General features: G+C 44.6%; 2 protein-coding genes across 2 annotated transcripts; one reads left to right on the forward strand and one right to left on the reverse strand.

Moving 5' to 3' along the window:
• Positions 1-5,332: 5,332 nt before the first annotated feature.
• LOC125760552 (5'-3' exoribonuclease 2 homolog) lies at positions 5,333-15,257 on the reverse strand. Its single transcript, XM_049420793.1, has 3 exons — positions 14,998-15,257; positions 12,409-14,887; positions 5,333-6,518 (listed from the first exon to the last, which is right to left on the reverse strand). The coding sequence occupies exons 1-3, from the start codon at positions 15,070-15,072 to the stop codon at positions 6,022-6,024; spliced, it is 3,051 nt and encodes a 1,016-aa protein (XP_049276750.1). The 5' UTR covers positions 15,073-15,257; the 3' UTR covers positions 5,333-6,021.
• A 453-nt stretch (positions 15,258-15,710) lies between these two features.
• On the forward strand, positions 15,711-24,670 carry LOC125760543 (uncharacterized). The gene is made up of 7 exons (XM_049420757.1): positions 15,711-16,168; positions 16,957-17,173; positions 17,260-22,015; positions 22,103-22,202; positions 22,614-22,694; positions 22,771-22,895; positions 22,976-24,670. Exons 1-7 carry the CDS (start codon positions 16,127-16,129, stop codon positions 23,097-23,099), a joined length of 5,445 nt encoding a protein of 1,814 aa, XP_049276714.1. The 5' UTR covers positions 15,711-16,126; the 3' UTR covers positions 23,100-24,670.
• The last annotated feature ends 231 nt before the right edge of the window (positions 24,671-24,901 follow it).

The raw sequence follows: 24,901 nt of genomic DNA on the forward strand, positions 1-24,901 counted from the left end.
CGTCGTAACCGTAGCATAACCAGACAGCACAGTAGTAGTAAATCCTATTAGCTACAGCAAGTAATCGTTTTTTTTTTGTCGACGACTGTGTGGGCAGGATTCGAGTCAAATGTGCGCCCAAACGGAAAGTCTTGCCAGATGGAGAAAAACTCCGTCCACGTGCTACTACTGCTGCTCACGTTTCACTCACCTGAACGAATTAGAACGTAAGCGGGAAAATGCAATTTCATTAGTGGCGCTCCAGCGCCATAGGGCCGGTTATTCACGGCAATTATTAAACTTCTTTCTATCCAAACTAACTGGTCGGTAGGCTATATGGATGCTGTTGCTATCGGTACGGTAAAACCGTCAAGTGTTCAAAAATGGTTTGTTTACAAGCGATTAGAACATTACGGTACGAAAACAGTTAAAACTCTGTTTGAAGCACTTTTAATCGAATGGAAATGATGGTTTTAGAGGTTCGTTTTGCCAGACAGAAAACGTACAAATTATCTTGAAAGTGTTGATAAGAATACGAATATTTGTTCTAAGTTACAAACTTGTGAATGAATTTGAAAAAAAGAGAAACTTTGAGCTGAAGGGTAATTAACAATAACCCTTCTTGAAGTGGAAGATGGAGTGAACAAATCTTTACCATTTCTAGAAGTTGAAATTCTCCCAGGTTTGCTAAGTATTCTTCTTCTTCTTCTTGGCTTTAACGACCTTACAAGGTCACGCCGGCCATTTCTGGCTTACTAGACTTATTTTTACCACGTAGCCGGATAGTCAGTCCTTGCTACGGGGAGACGGTCCGGATGGGATTTGAACCCGGTCCGGCCGTGTGGGCTGGCGCCGTTTATCATATGCACCATCGGGCCGCCCCCCTGTTATATATTTAACATTTGCTAAGTATTATATCTGACATAAAGGAGCAATTTTGTTAGCTATCTTTAGTCAAACAAGTTAAGATTTGATTGAAAATACGTGAACATCGATTCACGAGGGACCCGGTGGTGTATATGATAAATGGCACAAATCCGGGCCTCAAATCCTCAAAACGCTCCCCGTAGCAAGGACTGACTATCCGGCTACATGGTAAAAAATAAGTCTAGTAAGAAATGGGATTCAACGGCCTTTGAGGTCGTTAAGTCAAGAAGAGAGATCAATTAGACTGGTGCAATTTCTTCTGATGTCATTTTTTTTAATATTTAAACTTTTACAAATATTTTTTTTGTATTACAAATCTCTAGAAAAAATAACATAATCAGCTCTTATAGTTTTTTTTTATTAACTAACCACCAAAAAAATACCAGGCCTTTCTACCTGAATTAAAAAAAACACCAATAAAATCTTAAATCAATATTCAGTGTAAGGAAACTTTGGGAAAAGAAAAAGATTTATGTTTACAATTAAAAACGTTATCTGCATTTCTTCATGCGAATGGAATTAGTTTAAAGAAGTAAAATAAGATTTAAAAAGTATAACATGCGAAGAATGGTTAAGCAATCTTTCCATCTGACGTAAAGTCTACCAACGATTATTAGTTAAAAAAGCTTATATTTGATTGAAAATAAGGCAAAAATAGATGTATAATATGCACATCTTAATTCTGCATTAATGGAACGATATAAAAAAGACTAAATCCAGCACAAAATAATATTAAAGACATGACAAAAATGGATTAATTCAATTTCTGCACCAATAAGACAAATATCTCAAATGATCAATTTTAATTGCTAACTTCGGTTGTTTTTTAACTTTTTACAATAGGCACACTTTTTCAATCTTTCACATAACCACATCGTAGCTATCCCTTCACGAGGGTCTTTTCGAATGCCAATTCGACAAACAAGCGCAACTCTTAAGGAAACGCAGCTTCAAATGTCGTGTGACCGCCCAGTAGGTGGTGTTATGCTAGCCCACCGGCTAGTCGGCCCCTTCAAGACGTAAAAGCATTGAAAATCCCCTAATCGTCACAAGGAACGCCGGGAAAGATTTTGTCCAGCCCGCGGTGTTCTTTTCCTCGGCCCATGTGCCTGTGGCCCATCCCTTTTCCGTTCGCTAATTGATGTCTCATTTACAGTCACACGTGGTGGTCCACGGGACGGGTGGTCCCGATGTGCGGTGCGCTACATTTGCTAACCGTTTTATTATTTTATTTTTTTTTCGCAATATGAAACCAGACCAACCAAAAAATGCCCATCGCACAGCGAGACAACAGCGAAACAAATGGAATAAAAATCACACTGCGGACGATCGTGATCGCCTCATGCTTCCTGTTGTTGTACATTGTTTGCTTCCGTTTTTGTGATCATTTTTTGTGCAGTCAAAGGGAAAAGGGATTGAACGTGGAAAGAAATTGGAGGTTCGAGGCACACATCTTGAGCATAAGGCGGAAGACAGCCTGGCAGGAAATGATAAGCATATGTACTTCAATTGAGCTTGGACGTGCGTTTTGGAGTGTATTGTGGTTTGTGGTCCTTAATAGACACATATTTTCTTTACGTCTAAAAACCTCAAAATGATAAAATCTCTTGTCCGACCACCAAGCCAGCATTGTGTTTAACTGTGACAAATATGTGTGGTCTAGTTAAACAAATCTTTCGTAAAACTCACACTCAGCGGTAAATGTTTTTATTCCCAACGTCCCGCATCTATCAGCCGGCCCTGCATTTGAGGATTGTTTAACGTTCTACACGTAAGACGAACCGATCTGCTATGACCGATAAGCGTATCGATTGTTTGTACTTTCGCTAATCCCCCTTAATCAAATGTGCAGCGCATGAAGGAAATCAAATTCTTACGCTTTGCACCCGCAGCGCATAATGCACCATACCATATCTGGGGCGCCTTTAGCTCTACTACGGCCAAGTTGCCAGTGGTTCAATAAGAAAGGAAAACCCTCTCGAAACAATAGGATGACCTTTACCACTCAATTGTTCTTGAGCGGATAGGAGAAGGAGCGCCGTTTGGTTGAGAAAATTTTACTTCACAACACTGCTGCTGGACCGAAATAATAAGTGTCAAAAGATCGCGAGAAAATTCGTTGGTCCGTTGATTCGTTCGTCTTGGTGAGAACATTTTCTCATGGTTGGTGAGCTTCTCCTTGCATGTTTTTAAACACTTTTTCAACACCGCCTACTGGGCTTCCTTTGGCTGGAGGGCCTAAGCACTTGGGACAACCGTGAGAAATCGTTCAAACGACGCTTCTTGTGGTGGTTTGCAATGATCGTTATTATGATAATGAATGCCATTCTCAAATGAACGAATTTAATAGAATAGATTTTGTTTTTTCGTAAATAATCAGTATATCAGCTCTTTCTCGGATTTCTATAAATAATTTCAATCATTTATAAATTTCAAAATATATAAGAGAATCCGAACTATGGGACACGATGCAGCAGCACAGATTCACAGGGTAATTGATACGGCTGAAGACCACTAGGGACGGGGTGCAGAGCTGTCGGAATTTTTAGAATCTCACCGCGGTCTGATACAACGGGCCGGACTATCCTGTTTGCTGTTTAACATCGCTCTGGAAGGTGTCATGCGAATCACGGCCCATCCGAGGCACGATTTTCACCCGTTCTCTCCAATTTATTGGCTTCGCAGGTGACATCGACAACATCGGACGGACATCTGCAACTGTGTACACCCGACTGAAACGCGAGGCCGATAGAATTGGATTGAGGATCGATTGAGGACGAAGACAAAATAAGAATCCTGGATTATGCTAACGGAGGACGCCAATGCACTCGCCATTATCGAAGGAGCAGCCCGTGTGGAGATGGAGTATGAACCGCGAGCTAGCTGATCTGTTTGGCGGTGCAGATATCCTGACGGTTGGTAAAGCCGGAAGCATACGATGGCTGGAGCACGTGATGAGGATGCCGGACTCATGTCCCACCAGGAAGGTACTCCTCAGCGACCCGTTCGGCACGAGACGTAGAGGACAACAGCGAGCTCGTTGACTGGATCAGATGGAGCCGATCGGATCACCTGTCGGAGATCGGATGAAGACGTGGATGGATAATTACAGCCATAGAGGGAGATCCCTGAAACCGGATTGGCCAACAAAAGAGAGAGAGAGAGAGAGAGAGAGAGAGAGAGAGAGAGAGAGAGAGAGTCGCAATAGGAGAAGTCTGATATTTAAAACTACTATCACGATTCCATGGTCACAGAGATCTTCGACAATCTCAACCATGTGAATTATTTGTATTGTTATTATTTTATTTTAATCAAAACTTTCACGGTCTGGATCAAATTCATAAGCCTTCGTTTCGGAAGGCCATTCCGATCGAGCGCTGGTGTATGCTACTCATATTTGCAAACCTTTCTGACAAATCGACGTCATCCTTCTATTTCATTTTGGACCAATCACACCCAATTTTTGCTCTTGTGGAGGGTTCAAAAGTAAATTACGTACTGTGCTGCTCGGTTCCGTTCATGTAACGTGATCGGCGGCTTTACTACTATTTACACTACATTACAATCACGTTATACGCTGCTAGGCTTGGAGATCCTTGTCAAGAAACCAATGATCCTTCATGTTCTCCATCGATTAAGTGTCGATAAAAATAATACCAGTTTATCTGATATGTGGGAAATTGCAAAACATAATTTTATTTGTATCATCTTTATCTGTGATATTATCAGTTCAATTATAATGACCCCAAAACTAGTGAAGTTATTCGACCACGGTCGACACTAGCGAGTTGTTCATAATAATTTTTCTTAGTGCTAGAACATTTTGGCCGAATATCTTTCGGGTCACAATCTTTACGGCACGTTATTTTTCGAGCTCTGGAGAACCGGAAAAGAATCACTGACCATAATAAGGATAGTTCCGCCTTCAGCTGCACCGATCAGTGAAGTTTAGTAATCCTCCCTGGTGGTTTATAATTAGATAGTGTATTCCAAATAGGGGCAGCCCGGTGAAGAGTGTGATATACGGCGCCGATTCCAAACGACAGGACCGGGTATCAAATCCTATCTGGACCGTCCCATTGTAGCAGGCTACGTCTAGTAAGTAAACTAAGCCACAAATGGCCGCCATGATATTAGAAATCGTTAAGCCAACAAGAGAAAAGAGCATCGAAATCACCTTTCTCTGGTCCCAGTGATAAGGGCGATGTTAATATTTTGTTTTGTGCTTCTCAAGATTGTTTCACTGCAAATACAATTGTCGACACGTCAATAACATGACTGCCAGCGGTTCGCAATTTGTATACTTAGCCTTAGACCGGATTAGATCCTACAACAACATCCACGATTGTCGCAATCCTCAAGAAGAAGAATGTAGCCTTAGGAAAAACCAGCTTTCGGAATACAAAGTAAAACTCTACGTCACATATCACTTGATAAAAGGTGCGTCAACCGTTTAATATTCGCAAAATACGGTTTTGATTCTAAATATGAGTTCCATGTAGTAATGTGTTCAGAACGTATCTCAACAAATGGTATTACACTTACGTAAGTTTAATAGTTAGCAAGGTGCGGAAGAACACTTTCTCACAAAGCAGATGTACTGCAGGAAACCCAACAGTGTCAACCTAATTACAGTGACGATCAATTATACAAATGCATTTTGTACGCTGACGATGATATCATATTCATATCTAATAACACTACCATGATATTTATCAAATTTTGCAAGTTTCATCTACATTCGGGGCCTAATGTAATGATTCTTCATTAGAAGAAACAAACAAATAATTTGCATCAAGAATCGGGTTTTGTTTTCCTAATCGCAGAATGAACCAGTACCGTTGCTTTAATAAGATTCCTCCTTATAAAATACACCAATTTGTACCATTCATTCGGAACAATAGTAAATTGTTGTGATCTGAATGTTCTTTCTTATGACATTTCTGCGCTTACCATCTATTTACTACTAACCCATCTCACCGTCTTTTTTTCAAGCAGATTTAACGCATTAGAGAAATATGCTCGATCCCCGAATGATGCAGCAATTGAACTTAAAAACAAAACCTTAAAAACATACTATAACCTCGGTAGTCAGCTTCGGAACGTTTCCGTTGATTAGTACGGTCTGCGCTGATTGTTAAACCGATTATTTCCGCCCCCACCCGACGAACCATAATTGTTCTGTCCGTAGCGATTGTTGTTTTGGTTGTTATTCCGATAGTTCCCTCTGCCGCCACCATATCCGAAGGATCTTCCACCACCACCACCACCACCAAAACCACGGTTGTTGTTATTACGTCCAACGTTGTTGGTTGTCCAGCTTCTATTGTTGTCAGAATTGTTGTAATCGTACGGTATCTGGTTAGCGAACGGGTTTGGCAGCACGTTCGAGGCCGTAGGTGGCGATGAGGTATTGCGCGAAATTTCGTTTATCATCTGCTGCTGGTACTCTTGTATCTGGCTGCTGAGCTGCTCGAACACGCTCCGATTGTCGTTGTTGCCCGATGCGGATGTTGTTTCGTTGTCCGCCGGCCTATCATTTCCCTGACGGTTATACTGCTGGTTACCTCTGTTATATGAACTGTTGTAGCCGGAATAGTTGTTGTCCGTAGCTGGGGAGAAATGGGGAAACAAAAAAAAAACTAAACATTCAAAACACATTGCCATAGAAGCTTACGCTCGCAGGAAAATTATGTTCAAGCACTGTCAAAACACATATGCAACACTTCTGGCAAACATAACCACCAATCATGCCCATTCTAATATGCACCCGTTACTGTTACATCACTTGAGTTAACGTCGTGGTACATTGGCACATCTATTGATGATCCACACCGAAGATTCAAAATGGAACCATTGCTCTAGTTCTTTGCCGATTGCGATTTGAACGCAAATAGTGGTCCCCCATTCCGTCATGTCGCACAATCACGATCTCAGCACGTCGTAGCATATCGAACCAGCTCTCTAAACAGCACTCGTCCGCATAATTATGTCCCACACACATATGCTCGGTACGTACGAACGTACCAATGCCTTGCCAAAATCAAACCCCGAAAGAATAATAGATCAACTCGTACGGCGAAGGATTATTCAGCCATGTGCAACTACAAACCCTTCCTGCTCTAAAAAGGACACGTGTCGTTCCAACGTTTTGCCACCGGTACCGTAAGCCACACGGGATGAATAGCGAACTTGTTCAAGTGTCGAACATTTCCACACCAAGGATTTAAGTGGGCCCAAAAGAAGATCAGTCCGGCGCGCCAACAAAGTTTTCCTCCCTCCCCCGCCATGGGAGGGACAAACCTTGACAAACTATGCTCCACAATAGACCGCATTCGGGAAAGTTAAGTGGCCAAACCGCAAACCCTGCGTCCTGCTGCGTCGATGATGCGCGCCAGCCAGTGCTCTCTAGTGACAATTTGTATTTGTTCCGCTTAAAACCTACTGATGCTACCACACGAGACATTGCACGGTGTGACCGAAACGAACCCTTATCTTTATTATTTTTGCTTTTTGCTCGCATAACCGCACGATAGCGCCATGGCATAATCCTTGCTTGCCGTTCGTTGCCGATTGTACAAACGAAACATTTGATTTTCCTAATAGAACCCAAACCAATAACTTTATTGTTCGTATGAATCAGATTATTATACGAACAAAACATAAATATTATTTTATTATTTATAAAAATAAAATGATCGGCTTTCTAACGATAACCTAATTGAACAGTTTACTTAAACTTTATACAAATTGAACTGAATCGCCTTGAATTTATTGATGTATCGTTGTACTTTGCATTAACCAAAAATATCTATCCTTATCTTTGAAAAAAAAAAACTATTTACGTTGTTAATGCTTCTGTTTTAGTCACGGTCACGGTCTTGGCTCAAACATCACGTCACACCTAGACTGAACCTTCAACAACTGCATCATTAGCAGCCCGAAAGTGCAACGTTGCTAGTGAACATGATGATGAACCCTTCAACTAGCGGTAAACCTATGTAAATCCTGCCTTTCCGTTACATCACCATCAGGGGGTGCCGGAAATCACTTGACTTACAGCGCCTTTCATTGGGATCGTTCTTCGCACAGCGAAAATCGTCAATTTCAATCATGGAAGAGATACACTGAATAGAACGGAACTGACTAGGCACAAGGCTGGCTGGCTTTTGGAGATGAGATGGTTTCGAATTTTCATCCCCCTTTTTCTGAGCGAATGCGAATTTCAAGTGAGTACTTTTCGAACGCTGAAATGCACCCTGCATTAAGCCTCTCGAGATCAATTTGCAATTTATTGTCCGATTGTCACCCGCTGGATATTTTCAAAGCTATGGAAAGCGTGAGCATGGGATTGGAAAAGATCTGACGCAAATTACACGACGACATATACCGATAGGAGACCGGTGAACGCTTCATGTAAAATGTAACAAAAGATCACAGATTACATACACCTGTATGTTTCGTAACACGAATATATACGGGTAAAGGCAAAATATAAAGAGAAAATATCTTATGGACATTAGGCACAAAGAAGCATAAGCGTGCCTGACAATATGGCAAAGTATAACTCAAATCTTTCACAGAATTTTTATCTTTTTATTAAAGATGGGAACGTAGTCATGACCATCACTGAACTCTTTCTTAAATACCACCTCAAAAATGAAAACTTACACAGCTAGAGACTTAGTTATGACTGTGTATACATTCTATAAATTCACGATTTTTTTAAATCGTGGTGATGGGAACAACTAAAAGTTGTTTACTATGAGTCGGATTCAAACCTGATCCAAACAAAACCTTATTATTTTGCCAATGGTGATAATCATTGATGGTCAACAATTAGACAAGATCGACCTAACAGGTTCAAGTAGATCAAAATATACATAAACGTATAACAAATCTTTTTTTTTTTACATTTTTTAAGAATAAACATTAAACAATTGTTCTGAGTATGATGTAATTTACAATGATATTAAAATACATTTAAACACATTTCGTGAATGATCATAAGCGTAACGTGTCAATCAGATGGCAAAGCAGATGGGATCGCTGTGAACGGCCGGACACGTTGACAACTAAACCATAAAGAGTAATTGGCTTCCATTACAATTCCGATGCGTAACATAATTACCCTTAAACACATCTAACATTTCAAAGCGCAAAGACAAGGCGCAACTTTTTTTTTATCTAAAAATCAAGGATCGTTATCAGATTACAATAAGAGGAGTATTTTTAACAAAACAAAGCACATGTTTTTTTTTAATATCTTTTACTATGGCGGCTTCACAAATCTGCTGACTGCATGCTGCACTTCATTTCAATGCAATCGATCAATCCCTGATCTTCCCCGAAGTTGTAATTTGATGCCAATCTGAAACCAAGCCGAACGGTAGCGGGGTTGCAGTGGAAAGAATGTATGAATTCGACTGTAAACCTACAAACCACGGCAGGTAGGAAACGGAAGGCCACAACCCAAACAATGCATTTGTTGGCAAACAAAACTACACCCACAAGCATACGAAGATAGGCAACATAAAGATGAGCCTTTGTAATCGGTTCAGTACAATCATCGTCACCGAGTATGCTTCTTCGCAAGTTGACTCCTCAAGCCTCAATTATCATCTAATCCAAATCCATTTTTAAGGAGCGCAAAAAAAGGAAGAAAAGCCAAAAAAATGGGAGACGTAGAAGAAGGATCAGTTCTTTTCTTTTTGGGCCCTACTCCTGCGAAACAGTGAATGGCAGATTCGACGAATGTTGACAGTGTGTCAAGCTTTTTTTTCTATTGGGAAAATCTTCGTTCAATTCTAATTGAGAGTCTCGAACGCTTCCTAATCCTTCGCTACATATGTCCTTGCGGCGAAGGCAAGCTGAGAGTGTTATCGATATTATCTCATTAGACAATGCTTTTATTTCCTGCATTGAGGCTAAGAACAGAACCTATTATTAGCCATACTTGCCTAGATTAGTAGATGTACGCTTGCCTCACGACAATTTCTTCATGCACATTAACAAATGTGGGAAATATTTAAACAAATAATCTTAATTTATACTCCCCCAACCTTAATTTTGTGACATTTTTATGCATGTATAGCATCTAAGACTTAGCATTCTTCTCCTTATCCGTTTTGGCATTGAATATTCAAATTGTGCCGCAAAATACGCTTCTATTCATATAACGAAAATTTATACATTACTTCTCCAATTGCACGCCCCGATATCGTGTGGGTACTACTCTGTAGCATCGATTATTTGATCCAGCAACACTTCAAAATTAAAGCTTCACATGTTTTTGGAGATGATCACCAAAGCGTGTACACACGATTGTGTCCGCACATATATTTAAAATAAAAAACCATACATTCCACAGAAGCATAACATTCGGGGACGCTATCTTCCGGATCGTGCTATCGTGCCACAAAAAAAAACCCCAGCAACAAAAAAAAAGTTTGTTTTCTTTACGATTCCATTCATTTTATCCCTTTCCAAACTGTTCCTTCCATTTCACGTGTTTTGTTTATCTTTCTTCGATACTAGCGATCGAACGGGAGCTGCTACGGGTGGGAAAATAAAAGAACTGTAAGTGGATATCCTTATTAGAAACAAATAATGATTCCTTTTCTTCCTTGCCTGTGTCTTCTGTGGTAAAGCACTTGTGCAAGTGAACCCTTTCCACTTGAAGGAATAGAGAGCTAGGAAATTTTCTCTTTCAAGTCCGCAAATAAACAACAGCGAACGCGACAAAGCATGTGGAATGGAGATAAGAAAAAGGGTGTAAAAAATGTTCGTCTTAGAATAAAAAAAACACAAACTCCACAAAACAACATCTTCACATACTTTAGTCCGTATCGTCGTCTTCGATTCCAAACGTTCCTGGCATTCCAGGAGCAAAAGAATATGGCTCAATGTTATGACATGATAGAATAACTTCTCTAGTAAAATAGAATGTCACCCCATACATTGCTATGTCTCGTTTTGCTATTTAAGAAAAGATATGACTTAATACAGCTGGGAACATTTACATTTGGGAACAATACATTTTAAATTCCACCCACCAATATTGTGTATTGCAAGGAACCAAAATCTACATAGTGCTGTAAAACAGAACTCTTCCCTTGTCGGGGACAAACACACTTCAACACTGCTAGTGAGCACGATAAGCATCTTCCAACCCCCGAGGGGTGGCTACTTAAACTCAGCTAGATGGCTGGCAGGATGCATCATTTGTCGATTGTCCCCAAAAAAACACACACACCATCGGTACGTGCGTTTGTGCGATTGTTGACGTTGATTGCATATGCTTATCATTCTTCCGTGTCGTTGCGAAACAACAACAATAAAAAAAATCCCACTAAAACCCACAAACCATCATTATTAAGCCACAGTGCGCCATCCAAATGAGCCGCTCCCATCCATGTACACACACACACACTCATTAGTGAAAGATATTCCAGCCAGTCCAACAGAAAAAAAGTGCTACCACACAAAACCACACAGTCGGAACTAATTAACCGAACAATATCAACCCTGTCGGCAGGCACGCATTGGCCGCGACGCACCGAATGAATGGAACAGCAGTGTGTAGGTGGAGAAGGCAAAAAACGTGCCAAAGTGGCAATCCTGGTTCGGGATACGCTTAACGTGTCTCGCCCAACCCGAAAGAAACAAAGGCCTCACAAACCGACAATGAGCGATTCTGTCGAGAGGACACTTAACGTTCTTTTGGGGCTTCTGTGCAACAGAGGGAGTTGAGGAGAGGAAACAAAAAAGTTGTAGCAAAACTGCAAAACTTCTAAACCATCCCTGTGTTATCTGCCGTTGGCTTCGCTAATTCATCATTATCTGGCTGCTGGTTTCCAATCATCGCATAATTGACGACTAAAGGTTTGTGGTTGTTGTGTTACTAGCCATAACTGCAGCATGGAATGATTGACCCGAATGATCGTTTCGTGCATTAGATTTCTACTATTTGAAAGCTAAACCTTTGAGCTCGATAATCTCAGATAAAGCGTCCATCCGCTTTCCAATATTGATTATTTGGAAATATGTTATTACTTCATTGTTCATTAATTTATGATTATTTCAAATTCAATCTGGAAAAGCTCATTGCACTTCGTATCACAATAAAATTTCATCAAAACGTAGTACTAAACGGGCATAAAAGGTACTGTAAGGTTTTAGCTTTAGGGTTTGTTAGCAGACCCTGAAGACGGAAATTTTCCTATGTTTTACAAAATATCATACAAAAACAAGTTCTCTCTCTTCTTGGCTTATCGACCTTTAAAGTAATGCCGGCCATTTCTGGCTTCTAGACTTATTTTTACCACATAGCCGGATAGTCAGTCCTTGCTACGGAGGGACGGTCGAGCTGCTTAACGTACGCCAAACCCTTGGAATAATTAATATTAATGGCACAGAATGCTTTACTAGCGTTTAGTCGTAATAAATGCTTCTGAAGCGCTAAAACTATTAAGAAATTGTAAAACATTAAGAGAAACTTACCTCCTCCACGACCACCGTTACGATAATTGTTGTTACCATAGCCTCCCGATCCCTGGAAGTTGTTGTTGTATCCACCGCCCTGGCCACCACCGTACCCTAGTCCCAAACGATTATTCACCATCCGATGACCAGCCGCGCCAAGGTGCGCACGGTCTGTACGCTGACCAAACCCAATCGCATTCGCATTCAACACCTTCGGTTGTTCCTGTGCATTAGCGAGCTTACAGGCCGGGAACACGTAATCGTCCGCAAACTTGGGATCCTGGAAGCGCACCGATATCACCTGATTTTCGGTCACTGCCGGCAGTCCAGCTATGGGCGACGAAAGCATACCCTCCTTGGGTACATTTTCCTTCGTCGGAATAACGAATCCCTGAATAAAATCTATCGTAGCGGAAATTTCGCGCTCGTAATCTACATCCTCACCATCCCCATACAGTCCGGCCAACGTTTTGTACCCGGCGGAACCGGGCAGAAGGAACAACTTCGCATCCCCGTTCTGGTTTCGCAACTGTTCCTCTTCCGTCAGCAACGGTACCTTCGGATCCGTTGCCTTGAACAGCCGTTTTTCGTCGACGAACGGCAGCAGGGCTACCCCTTGCCAGGCAAACTTTTTACCATTCAGATCGATGCGGAAATCGATCGGATAAAAGTCAATGATGGGACTGCAGGGATCGACCATCAGTTCGGCGAACGCATCCGGTACGTGACTGCGACTGGCGGCCGGGAAAACGCCCATTAGCTGCTGCAGTGGTTTGAACGGTGTGCCAGGATCGAAGTGAGTATTTACGTTCTCCAGGTGCTTCAAATCCGACGCAAACGGTGCATAATGATACGGGAAGTACCATTCCCACGAGGCACAGCCCTGGTAGTAATAGCGCAAAACCCAGCAAAGGCCACGCACGTACTCCCACGCGACCGTTTGCCGAAAGCTGCTGTTTTGCGACGTAACGTCAAACTTCGATTCGTAATAACGATCTTTGAATCCATCCTCCCAGAGCCGTACCTCGTCGGGCGTATCCTTTTCCTCTTCGTCGGCTAACGCCACTGCGAGTGATTCTTGCGCTTTGTGCTTGATACCACGTGGACCTTGCTGTTCTGTACTACTGTTACCAGCCGTATTAACTTCCGCATTTCCTGCACCCTGCTGTCCGCGCATTCGAAAATTGGCCGCTTCCTGGCGAGGATTCACAATCGCCTGGGGCTGCATACCGCGTCCGAGCGGCGTCGGTGCGAACTGCGAGTTGTTTAGCTGTTCTAATTTGGGACGCTGCCAGCGTTCCTTCTGTAATCGCATGCGCTTGTTGCGCTCTTTGAAACGATCCTCGCTATCTTTACGCTGCTTAAAGATTTCGTCCTCCGCATAGCCCAGATCGCTCATAATCATTTCTACACGGTCGAGTAACACGCTTCCAGAGTCGGTTAGGTAACCGCGCGTTTTGTACACACACTTCTTGTACAGCGTCACCAGCCGGTCGATTGCATTCTCCCGGATCTCCAAGCTCGGAAGATGCGGCAGGAAATCATTACCGACGAAAAAACACATAAACACCCAATCGTCCACCACGCGCTCGAAATCGTATGCGAACGGTAAGTTTGGCATATCCAGTTCCTTCCGCAGGTACTCCTTCAGTACGTTCAGTCGCACAAAGATGTACTGCGTCTCCTTGCCCGGTGTCGGTGGGGTAGCGTTGGACAGATCTCGTTCCGATTGTAACCCGGTACAGCACTTCATTTCGTGACCCATCTGCTGACAGATATCGCACGGCCGCTCTCTGTTCGGGAGAAATTCTTCACGAATAATGGTGAAATGCGTTTCGTGCGTTGCTAGCCCCAGCATAATCAGATCCGCATCGGCACCACACAGCACATGATGTGTGCTCGGATCATAGTCCGGTTGAACGCGCTGCTTCCGAATGAAGTCCATTAGCTTGTGTTCCCCTTCGCCGGGAACATTGGCATCCGACAGGATAACCTTCAAATTCTTCCATCCCGGATGATTGTTCATTCGGTCGTGTACGTAGTACTGCAGACATTTGCTCAAACGATCCATGAATGGTGTACCGGGCGTAATGCAGTTCGAATCGAAGTTACTTCCCTTTTCTTTCTCCGGTGGCAAAATTGCACCCTTGGCAGCCAACTCCTCCCGGATGCGGGCTACCTCGGCCGCCTTTTCGGCCGATTCCTTAGATGCGCGAAAGCGACGTGACCGCTGCTGGTTCATTTTTGCACGTGGCGCAACACCATCGATAGCCATGTACAGCAACTTGCGCGGTCGGACAATGTTCATCAGTCGATCGATGCACTCGAAGATAGCGACCATCATTTCATCCTCATTCTTCGGTGCCGGTTTATCTTCCGGGTGTGTACACGGATGAATAATACCGTTCATGTCCAAGTACAAATTATCAAACTCCACGTTGTTTGGGTTCGGATCCGAAAAATTTCCGTAGGTAACATGCCCCTGATCGTCCACGGTCTGCGGAAGAATGCAACGGTAATGATAATGCCTGCGAAAACTCACTTTCCTTATGGAAAACATAAATGCACAGTGCACACATCGCCTCGGTGGCGTGCACACAATCTTACCTTCTGCTCGACAGCTTCAATTATCACGGACGGATATTTCCGCGTCAACCAGCGGAAAAATGCTGGTACTCCCATGATGTGGACGAATTAGCGGTGGTTTTGTTACGAAAAGTTTTATTTGTCTAAATATTCACTAACTTCTACAAGCAAGACTCGTGTTTATGCACCTGCAAATGCTTTCCCACGAGTTTGTGTTACTGTCAAAATCAAGCATTTTACGCTTGTCACAATTGTGCTGTCAAATCCGGGCAGGGAGATGATTGCCGGCAAATTTGATGGACTCCCATAGATTTCTAGACGAAACAGAGGTTGTGGAGGAAACATACATGATTCTTCTCAAAGAAATTTAAGATAATAACCATCATAAAACTGCAAAACCAATAGAAACCGGATTTAAACAATAGAAAGAGCTGGGGTGAAACATTGAAATGTATCCATATAAACCTTGTGAATTTACCTAGAATGATGGAAATATTGCAGCAATATTTCAGTGAAAAAAGGGTTATTCCTTTTTTTACGAATCACTGTTGTCGTTAAACAATAAAAATGTATGAATACATTAATATCATGCATTGTAGCTTAGTTTGAACGTTACATTATTTGAACTGTTCAATAACGAACGATTTCAGTGGTGCTGCTTCGGTATTGAAATATTTCATTCACGCAAGATGCGTACAAAACGTTGTGCGCGCGGTTGTCTGTTCTTTCTCGCTCTTCTTTTTTACGGGGATTTACTTCCATGCGTGGTTCTAAATAATATTATTAATTGATTCATGTACCTGATACTTCGGAACACAGATTATGAATTTCGATCATCATCGTTTCCAAGCACGAGTCGTTTCCCGTTTTTTGAACATTCATGTCAAGATTTTGACACCACAGGACGATAAATTAATACCAAGCATATAGAAATCTCACAACCACTACCACACAGCTTGCCTAGATCGTCAACAAAGTGGAATTGAACAGATGTGATGACGGACGTGCGCGGCAGAAGTTGGTTTCATTTTTAGAAGAATTACCCATTTTGCTGGCTGCTGTCGTAGCAAACAGTGCCTGCATAGTTCCTTCCCAACCAACCGTGAAAGATGTAGTGCGTAAAACCAACTGCCGCAGCAATCGTTTGTGCATGTTTTATCAGCAGCTATCTTGTGTGTTTGTGTTCTTCTGGGTACGTTTTGCATTTGCGTCGTAAAAGATTTGAGCAATAGAGTGTTTCAAGCTTGTTAGGTGGATCCGTTTTAGAACGCACACGGTCAGTGTTACATGAAATAAATGGTTGCATTTAACGTTTCGTCCCGTTTGTGTTTGTGATTGTTCGAAGCGAATCCACTTCAGTCGACGTAGCAGTGATTGGTGAGGAGGGTGTAGACAAACGTCACATTCCCTTTCGATGAAGCTATCGGACGGGGGTTCTAATAATCGCCACTCTGCAGTTTGCATCTACGCTTCCGTGCTCAGTTTGGTGTAGTGGTGTAGTAGTAGTAGAAGATAAAGAAAAGTACTGTGTGCAAAGGGCTACTGTGTGCAGGGTATAACCCTTATTCATTCGACAGCCAACACATCGGAACGGGCGGTAGAGACACGTACCTACACGTACCAAGAACGATTCCGCAGCCATGTACACAGGTGAATGGTGAAGATGAAATCATACTGCACGCGTATAGGTGGATTCCTTCAAGCATGTATGTTGTGTAGTGGTGTAATCATGTGTGCATCACTGTGTTTTCCAACTTGTTCCGATTAAACGTTCGCTGCGCTTTGGAAGCGCAACCGAGTACTGTCGGTGCGTTCTGCGTTAGAACGACGAGGAGATGGTTTCTTATTTCGTTACCAAATCAAGTAGATAAAATACCAAACAAAATAGGGAGGAGCAAACAAAAAAAAACCAATGGTACAACATTTGAATGAAATACGAATTGTTAAAGTTAACTCTGCGGTACTGACACTTTAAATCAGCCATCAGCAAAGCAACCCAGCAACCGAATGAGCAATAGTGAGAACGGCGTAGAAGGCGCCTGCGATGGTGGCGAAGCAGATTATGCCCCTCCGGAGATACCTGCTACTTCCACGTCGTCGTTAAGATGTCCATCTGAGTGGTTGGAAGTGGACAGTTTGAGAGACATTTTCGATACGGCCATTCAGTCGAATGTGGACGCCGTTCCAGAAGCTGCAGGTAAGAGTGCATGTAACATACAATTCCTTGTTCCAAATGTTTTAAGATTTGCTTTCTGTTTGATGCTGCTCAATTCTCAACAACAGGATCGAACGATGCGGATATCGAACCATCGCTGTTTGCGAGCGGAAGCAATTCGCTCGATTACGCACCGGCACCATCCACACCGGTACGTGTTTCCCGACCAAATCGGGAGTTTTCCCATGCCATCCAGAATGCCCTTGCGGAGGAATGCCCTTACATGTATGATACGAACGGAGGAGGTGATGCTTGCTATCCACCGACGAGCAATCGTCGATCAGCGGCGATGCTTTTGAATGGGAACACATCCGCAGTAGTGGATCCACCGGTAGCACCGATTCCTATCATGCCCATTCCACCGGCCGCTGTGTTTCCGTCAGCTTCATCCTCATCCCTACCACCACGTACCCGTGTGCGTTATGACTATTCGAAGCACAATCAAGTAGGCTTTGGTTCGATGTACCGGCAGTACCATCAACACCATCATCATCATACCGGGACGGGCGGTACTTTATCGTCGGGAACGTTTGGGTCGCATGCGAGCCATGGTGGGCGTACCTTTGCCAATGATACACCCGTGCCAAATCAGCACCACTATCAGGTTCACTATCGCCACCAGGGTATCACACCGTTGTCGTCGTCGTCATCGGAATCGCTCGGATACACTACGAACGAAAATGCCGACATACCACCGAGGGCGACCAGCAGCGAGGTAAGACGCGCCCGCAAACGATACATCGATGGTGAATGTATCGAACAGCAACCGCAAAGTAGCCGCTGGAGCCGAAACACAACAATGACAGTTGCACCGTTTGAGGAAGAGATGGAAAGTGAAGCAACTCAGCCACACACTGAATCCTCCGGTTGTGTGACGGTTAAAATCGAACGAAACTCCCAAGGTACGTCCTGTGCAATGGCCAACGGTAATGGTGCAACGGTTAAAACCGAACCTAGATCAACAACGCCAGTCCAGCGTGGGATTGTCTGTCGGACACCACCCACACCGACGCGGGATGAACCACCGATACAAATGTTTCCAACATTATGTAAAGTTGAACCCTTCGAATCGGGTACAACGCATGGTGGTTTACCATCAACAATACCGCCCGAAGCTACCGATATGGTTGGTTCTTCACGCGTGTTTGGCCGGGTACAGGAACAACCGAATGTTCGTCCAACGTCCAATAATCAACCTACCATCAAGCAGGAGGTGGTGAATACGCATTGTTTTTGTCAGGAATGTGTTCCTATCCGTCAAAGCGATAACAGCGAAGAACGATACAACGCACCGGTAGTAAAGCGTGAATGTTACTCATGTGCTCCAGCACAAGCACCAACTGTTGCACCTTCTACCTCGACTGGCGAAGAATCGACTGTAACGTTATTGCCAGAATCGAAGCCCACGGTCGTTAAGTTGGAACCGTCTGACGAACAACTGAGCACACCGTTGGTTCCTTCCGGGAGTTATAATGAGGTTCCGGCAGTGATAGTGAAACAGGAACCGTCGAAATGCTGTACCAATAGTGCAGCACCAGATGTGTCGATAAAACGGTCACCAATTGATGCGGCCGCTGAACAAACTGCAACATCCGAGCATACGGAAGAGTCAAATGTAAACGATGGAGAATCGAGAGCAGAATCGAACCGGTTGGATCTGAGCAATAATGCGTCCAAACTCAATGAAACGACTGTCGCTTTGTCGCAATCGTGCCTTTCGGATTCTAGTTCTTCTGGTACGGTAGTCACTAAATCCAGTACCGGCGCTCAGCGGGGTGATTCCTCATCGAACGGATTGACGGAAGATCCGCCATCAATGCCCGGTCCTAGCGGGTTGAATCGGATTCCATCAAGAACGCGATCTTTCGGTCGTCGTCCAACGTTTGGTAGTAATCGATTAAATCGACGCCGAAGTTACCTTCCCTACTTTAGTGATGATGATGACGACGAGGACGATGAGGACGATGATGATGATGACGACGATATTGATACAGACGATGATCGTATCGATGGTGTTGGTGTTTCGCGCAACACCACCAACTGTATCAAAAATGAGGTGGATGAAGATGTAATTCTCGTGGAGGAGGACGAAGGTAATGGGAGGAACGAAAAATATGCGGTGGACACCGCGCAATCGCAACCAGGCAAGCAGGCATCCGTACCGAAGCTGATCACGGATCAACCGTCGGGTTCGGGCAGTAGTAACGGACCAAACGTATCAACCACTGGTCCAGCGGCGGCTGTAGAAACGCCTGCAAATCCACCCACCAGTAGATTGTACGGTTCGGATGCGCTCGATCCACATCCGGATCTGCAGCTCGATTGGATTACGGATTCAAGCAGCATCAGCATTAGCGATGACAATGATGACGTTATTATGGTCGATCGTGCCGACGGTGGTTCGTCCGTTGCTGCCAACAGCTCCACAGCGGGCCCTAGTGCCAATAGCAACGCGACACCAGTGCCTAGAAGGCAGCGTCGTACCAAATGTCGGCAGCCGGCGACACGTGGCGAACCAATCGATCTAACCAATGATTCGGACGACGATACCGATCTGGAGGTACGGTCAATACCGGAACACTACCCTTCCTATACTTCCCGTGCCGGGTGGGCTCAGAGACATTCCGCCTGGTTACGTCGACTGCGAATGGAGCGAAATAGTAATTCGGCTGTGAGACGGTACCTGGTCCATACGCTGCTGCCACGCATTAATGCCGAACGGAACAGCGAAGATTGTGAATTTGTACCACTGTATTCCGCGTTCGATCCTAACCTGGAGTTGCTGTCTGTGCCACCGCGTAGATTGTTCAATACGGGCAGCATGCGTACGGTAACGCCGCCACCCCCACCACCACCACCGCCACGCTCGTACCGGAGCTATACACCACCGCCACCTTTTGCGCACCGAACAGGCCGTGACATTAGCCCCAGGCACCGGGAAGGATGTACGCTAGCAACGGCCGCACATTCATCGCGGTCCCTCGGCCCAGACGATCTTCATGGTCGTTACCATCGGCCACCGCTTTACCCGCGGGTACGGCACGCGCTCAGCCGTCGTTGGAACGTACCTTACAGTGCGTGCGATACGCATCGGATAGCGCGAGACTATCGCCGTGGTCGCTGTCCGGTTCCGTACCGACCGGCGAATGAGACCGAACGGCCGGGGCTTCTAGGATCGTCGCGGTCCCTGCCTGTGCTGCATGGTGCGCGCAATGTGCATTCGCATACCGCCAGCTGCACGGTATGCCACCATCGAAACCGTGGTCGCCATAGCTCACCCGCCTTGCAAACAATATCACCCTCGCCGTTGCTTTCTACCTCATATTCTCCGGTTTCCCTCGCGATGGATCCTGCCACCGGGAATGGTGCTGCGGTCGATCCCGACGGTGTCACCCCAACCGATGTGGTGGATCTCGTCGCATCGAACGAGGAGGAAGATGAACCGTACGGTGTACCGGACTGTGGCCGTGCGGGTATGGTGCCACCGAATGGTGAGGCCACTGGTGCTGGTACTTCCACCGGTGCATTCAGTACAACGGCCGGTGCTGTGATCGACAATACGTCGCTCGGTAGTTTTGCTGGGTGTAGCAACAATCGCAACGCAAATTACACGCCAAACTTCGTATGGAGAACTGCGGCCAGATCCAGCTACGAACCTTCGCTGGCAATGCTAAGAAGGCGCGACAATGCTGCCCCGTCCGCGGTCATCACCGTCAGCGACAGTCCGATCGATTATTCCGCTGCTACAACTCCGTCCCCACAGCAGCCAGTGCCGGCACAGTCACAACCGGATGGAGCGGCACAGCCCACGGGTGGAGCACCGCCCACCATTGCACGCCAGCGGCTTAACGATCACAACAATAATAATGCCCCGTCTGCATCGACGAGACCACCACCACCAGCATCGAACGTGGACGGTCGGGATCCGCGGTCACCGTACGACAGTATGATCTCGGATCCCGGTGCCTGGGGTCCGTCCGCATCCCTTGACGCACGTGTTCCTTTATCGCCGGCCTCGGTATCACCGCCACCGTACGGCAGCTCGCGCTACTCCTTGGACATGCGGCAGTACCAGTCGCATCACCTGTTCGGTATCGGTTCGGCATCGAACCGTTTGCGGTCCCAGCGTCTCCCTTACGCGCCCCACGAAACGCTCTGGATGCGGCAGCACCAAGCGCTGGAAACGCAGCGCCGCATGATGTCGGTCGTCAATGCAAATGAAGTGTCTGCGCCACCGCTCCATCTGCTGTCCGGTGCCGCACCACAGGGACTACCCGCTAGCTACGCTGCACGTACCGCACATTACGATGCGATGCAACAGTATGCACCGGGCGCTCCGTCAAGCACGGGAACCGGAGCCACCCACGGTTCGTCCGCTTCCTCATCTTCGTCGTCATCCTCGTCCGGTTCGAATGTGGCCCAGGCGGGTGCATCCTCTTCGCAATCTGCTGGCTGTACGCGGCATCTTCTGCTGCATCGCCATCATCACCATCATCATCATCATCCCGTCGGTGGTGGCCAGCTGGCTGGTTCCGGTGCTTCCGGTGCCTGCATGGGTACCGCTCGTGGACAACCACCACCTCCATCGTCCCCGGCAGCATCGGGTAGTGACGTTGGCCGTGTGGTTGGCACTGATGGTGAGGGGTACGTGCGCTTACCGACGTCGATGCGCAGTACCGTCATTTTGCCATACCATCGATATTTGTCGAATCTGAATACGAGTAACGCACGGACCAATCCGCCTCCGGCAGCTGATCAGGGACTGAACCTTCGCGTGCATCGGCCTCTACGGCGTGTTGCAAACGACCAAAACTATATCTTCCGGTAGGTGGTTTAGAGAGAGCAAGAGAGAGAGAGATATTTTCTTTTGGAAAATCAAACATGATTCATTTGTATTCCCTTCTTTTACAGTCGAAACGATCACCAACATGTGCATCATCACATGTACCATCATTTACCTTCGCAGGGTAACTTCCTCGGTAGCCATCCGGAAATTCAGTTCAGTATTGGGGTAAGTGATGCCAGTCACGGGCAATTCACGGGGTCAGCATGCTCGAAAATAGAAACATATGTTCTCCATTTATTTTTGAAGTTTTAAGTCTTGGGGTGGTATTTGATGATGGCCCCGGTCAATAATGGGGTGTTTGGACATTAGATGGTAAAATTTAAGCATTTCTTGATTTGTTTGCAATTTTCGCTGATTTTTGCGTACTAAAAAAATTTGAACTAAGTGCAAGTCACTACACAAAGAATTTAATATCGTAGATTATCCAAAATGGAAAACATGCTACCTCTGGTAAGAGTTCCGAAATTATTCACACTTTCTGGATTTTTTTCGAAGCGTTAAAGTATTTTTTTCTCTTCACAAATGAGCTTTTTCTTGAAGCTTCTGTTAATCAAATATAATTCTTTTTTTACACAGTTGCGACCGAGCTTATTGTCCAGCCTGAATCGGTTTGTGCGTGTTATGGAAGATTCCTGTACCAGTCGGGGTGCAACACAGGTACTTTGACTCTGGCGGTATTTGTCCAAAAAAAACAAATGATTATTAACTTGTTCTTCTTTCCCACCCTTTGTAGGAGATGATCGAAACGCACACGTTCCCGCACAAGTACAAACGGCTAAGGCGCGTTAGCGAAACGGATGAGGATAGCGAAAAGTGTACGATATGTCTGTCGCAGTTCGAAATCGATAACGATGTTAGGTATGGTACAACGATTTGCGTACAGATTTGTTGAAATGTCATGCTAAACCACAATTTGATTTCCATTGCCACACCTTCAGACGATTGCCGTGCATGCACCTGTTCCACAAGGACTGCGTCGACCAGTGGTTGGTGACCAACAAGCACTGCCCCATCTGCCGTGTTGACATTGAGGTAAAGTTCAACAAGGACTACAGCATTTGACAACCGGCGGGTGAAAGCTTTCTTCGGCCAACGCACGGACAGCGAACGGTGGATTCGCCGCATCGTCAGTATCACTACGCGGTAGCACTTCCGGTCGTGGTAGCACAGCTGGACGACGATTCGACTGTTGACGTTGGAACGGTGGAGGAAGAAGCATCTAGTGAGGACACGTTTACCATCCTTCCCGGCATCTCATCGAATGGCGATTGTTACCTGCCGTAGGTAACGGTACGGTACGGTTTATCGGGGAAGAGGATCTATAATTAACACGTTGTGTGCCATGTCTATCATTTTTGATAGACAGTGAAGTTTCCTGGGGGGCCATGTCTATCATTTTTGATAGACAGTAGTCGTCATTTTCAAACTGTTATTTTTCCGCGGTGGCTGCACTTTTCTACTTACAACCTTCGGCAAATATTAAGATAAGACTTTTATGAAACTAATTACATAGTTGGTTTTCGCAAATCTTCAGTCCATACATTTATAAAAGTATATTTTTGGGATGCCTTTTTTCGAAAAATCTTAACGTTTTGTTCATATTGCTATCTCTTATGTCGCGCCGTTTGATCGTCTGCAGTGCGAGTGAGATAAATATATGCTTGAACAACAGACGATGGAACGGCGCTTCACAAGAGATAGCAATATGAACAAAACGTCAGATTTTTTCGAAAAAAGGCATTCCAAAAATATACTTTTATAAATTAATTGACTAAGGGTTTCCGAAAACCAACTATATAATTAGGTTCATTAAAGTCTAATCTACATATTTGCCGAAGGATTTTTGTAAAAATGTGGTATCGCCGCGGAGAAATAACAGTTTGAAATTTACATTTCCTGGGGGGCCATGTCTATCAAAAATGATAGACAGTCAATTTGTAAACAAAAACGCCGTGGCCTGCTAGGAAACATCACCAAAATAAGCGTGGCACACAACGTGTTAAAGGGGAGAACCGAAAACCTCTGAAGGCAATAGGAATAGTATGTTTTATCGTCCCATTTTTCGCCATTGTTAAACTATCAAACTACGTACTACGGTATAATGCATTCACTATTACTACTACTACTCCAATATGCAATACCTTCGCAAGGCTCAACTCGCATTCTATCAAATGGTCCTATCGTACGGTTATTGGTAGGAGCAGGCTTTGTTGCAAGTTGGGAGAAACAAAAAAAAAACAAATAAAAACTTTACAAACAGACACATAGGGATGTAGAGCAGATAAGGCAGATTACCAGCTAAGATGTTTCGATTTTATGTATGTTTGTCCTCTGTAAAAAGCTCTTGCTGTATGCAATGTCTCTGTAGTACGTTATTATACTTCTTTCTTTATAAAAGGACTGAATGTTTTTTTGTTTGTTTTGCTGTTTCTTCCCTTATGCCTTTTGATTAGCGCAACCCGTCGTTGCACTTTTGTTTTTCTTCTAACATTTAATGCATAGCAAAACGGAAGGGATCAACAAATTCCACTTAAATGGTGGGGAAAAAAACGGTAGTAATTTAATTATAAACACAACCTTCCATACCTTCCTAGTCTGTGAAAACAATAAATAATTAAACATGACCCCCATCACACATCGTCCAAAATCAAAAGTTGAAAGAATGTTGAGAACAGAAGGAGATGAAAGAGATTCTTGCTAATGTTCGGTCTACTTTCATGTGTTGGAAAATGCGGCAAATGGAACAGATTATGTGAAATGGCGAATACTAGAATTGTGGACCCGACTACCGGCGGATAAATTATTTTAGTAACCGAGAAGCAACCGATCTTCTATCGGGGGGATAGTGCCACAATCAATACTAA

This window comes from Anopheles funestus, chromosome 2RL, assembly GCF_943734845.2.
Source record: "Anopheles funestus chromosome 2RL, idAnoFuneDA-416_04, whole genome shotgun sequence".
NCBI classification, from domain to species: Eukaryota; Metazoa; Arthropoda; class Insecta; order Diptera; family Culicidae; genus Anopheles; species Anopheles funestus.

Bases quoted from the DNA above. Each gene is read 5' to 3' on its own strand.
- LOC125760552 (XM_049420793.1), bottom strand. From the start codon at position 15,072: ATGGGAGTACCAGCATTTTTCCGCTGGTTGACGCGGAAATATCCGTCC. The intron at 14,888-14,997 runs GTAAGATTGTGT...ATTCTTCCGCAG, and splicing joins TTGAAGCTGTCGAGCAGAAG to ACCGTGGACGATCAGGGGCA. The intron at 6,519-12,408 runs GTAAGTTTCTCT...ATTTCTCCCCAG, and splicing joins TAACGGTGGTCGTGGAGGAG to CTACGGACAACAACTATTCC.
- LOC125760543 (XM_049420757.1), top strand. From the start codon at position 16,127: ATGTTTTATCAGCAGCTATCTTGTGTGTTTGTGTTCTTCTGG. The intron at 22,203-22,613 runs GTAAGTGATGCC...TTTTTTACACAG, and splicing joins AAATTCAGTTCAGTATTGGG to TTGCGACCGAGCTTATTGTC. The intron at 22,896-22,975 runs GTATGGTACAAC...CCACACCTTCAG, and splicing joins GAAATCGATAACGATGTTAG to ACGATTGCCGTGCATGCACC.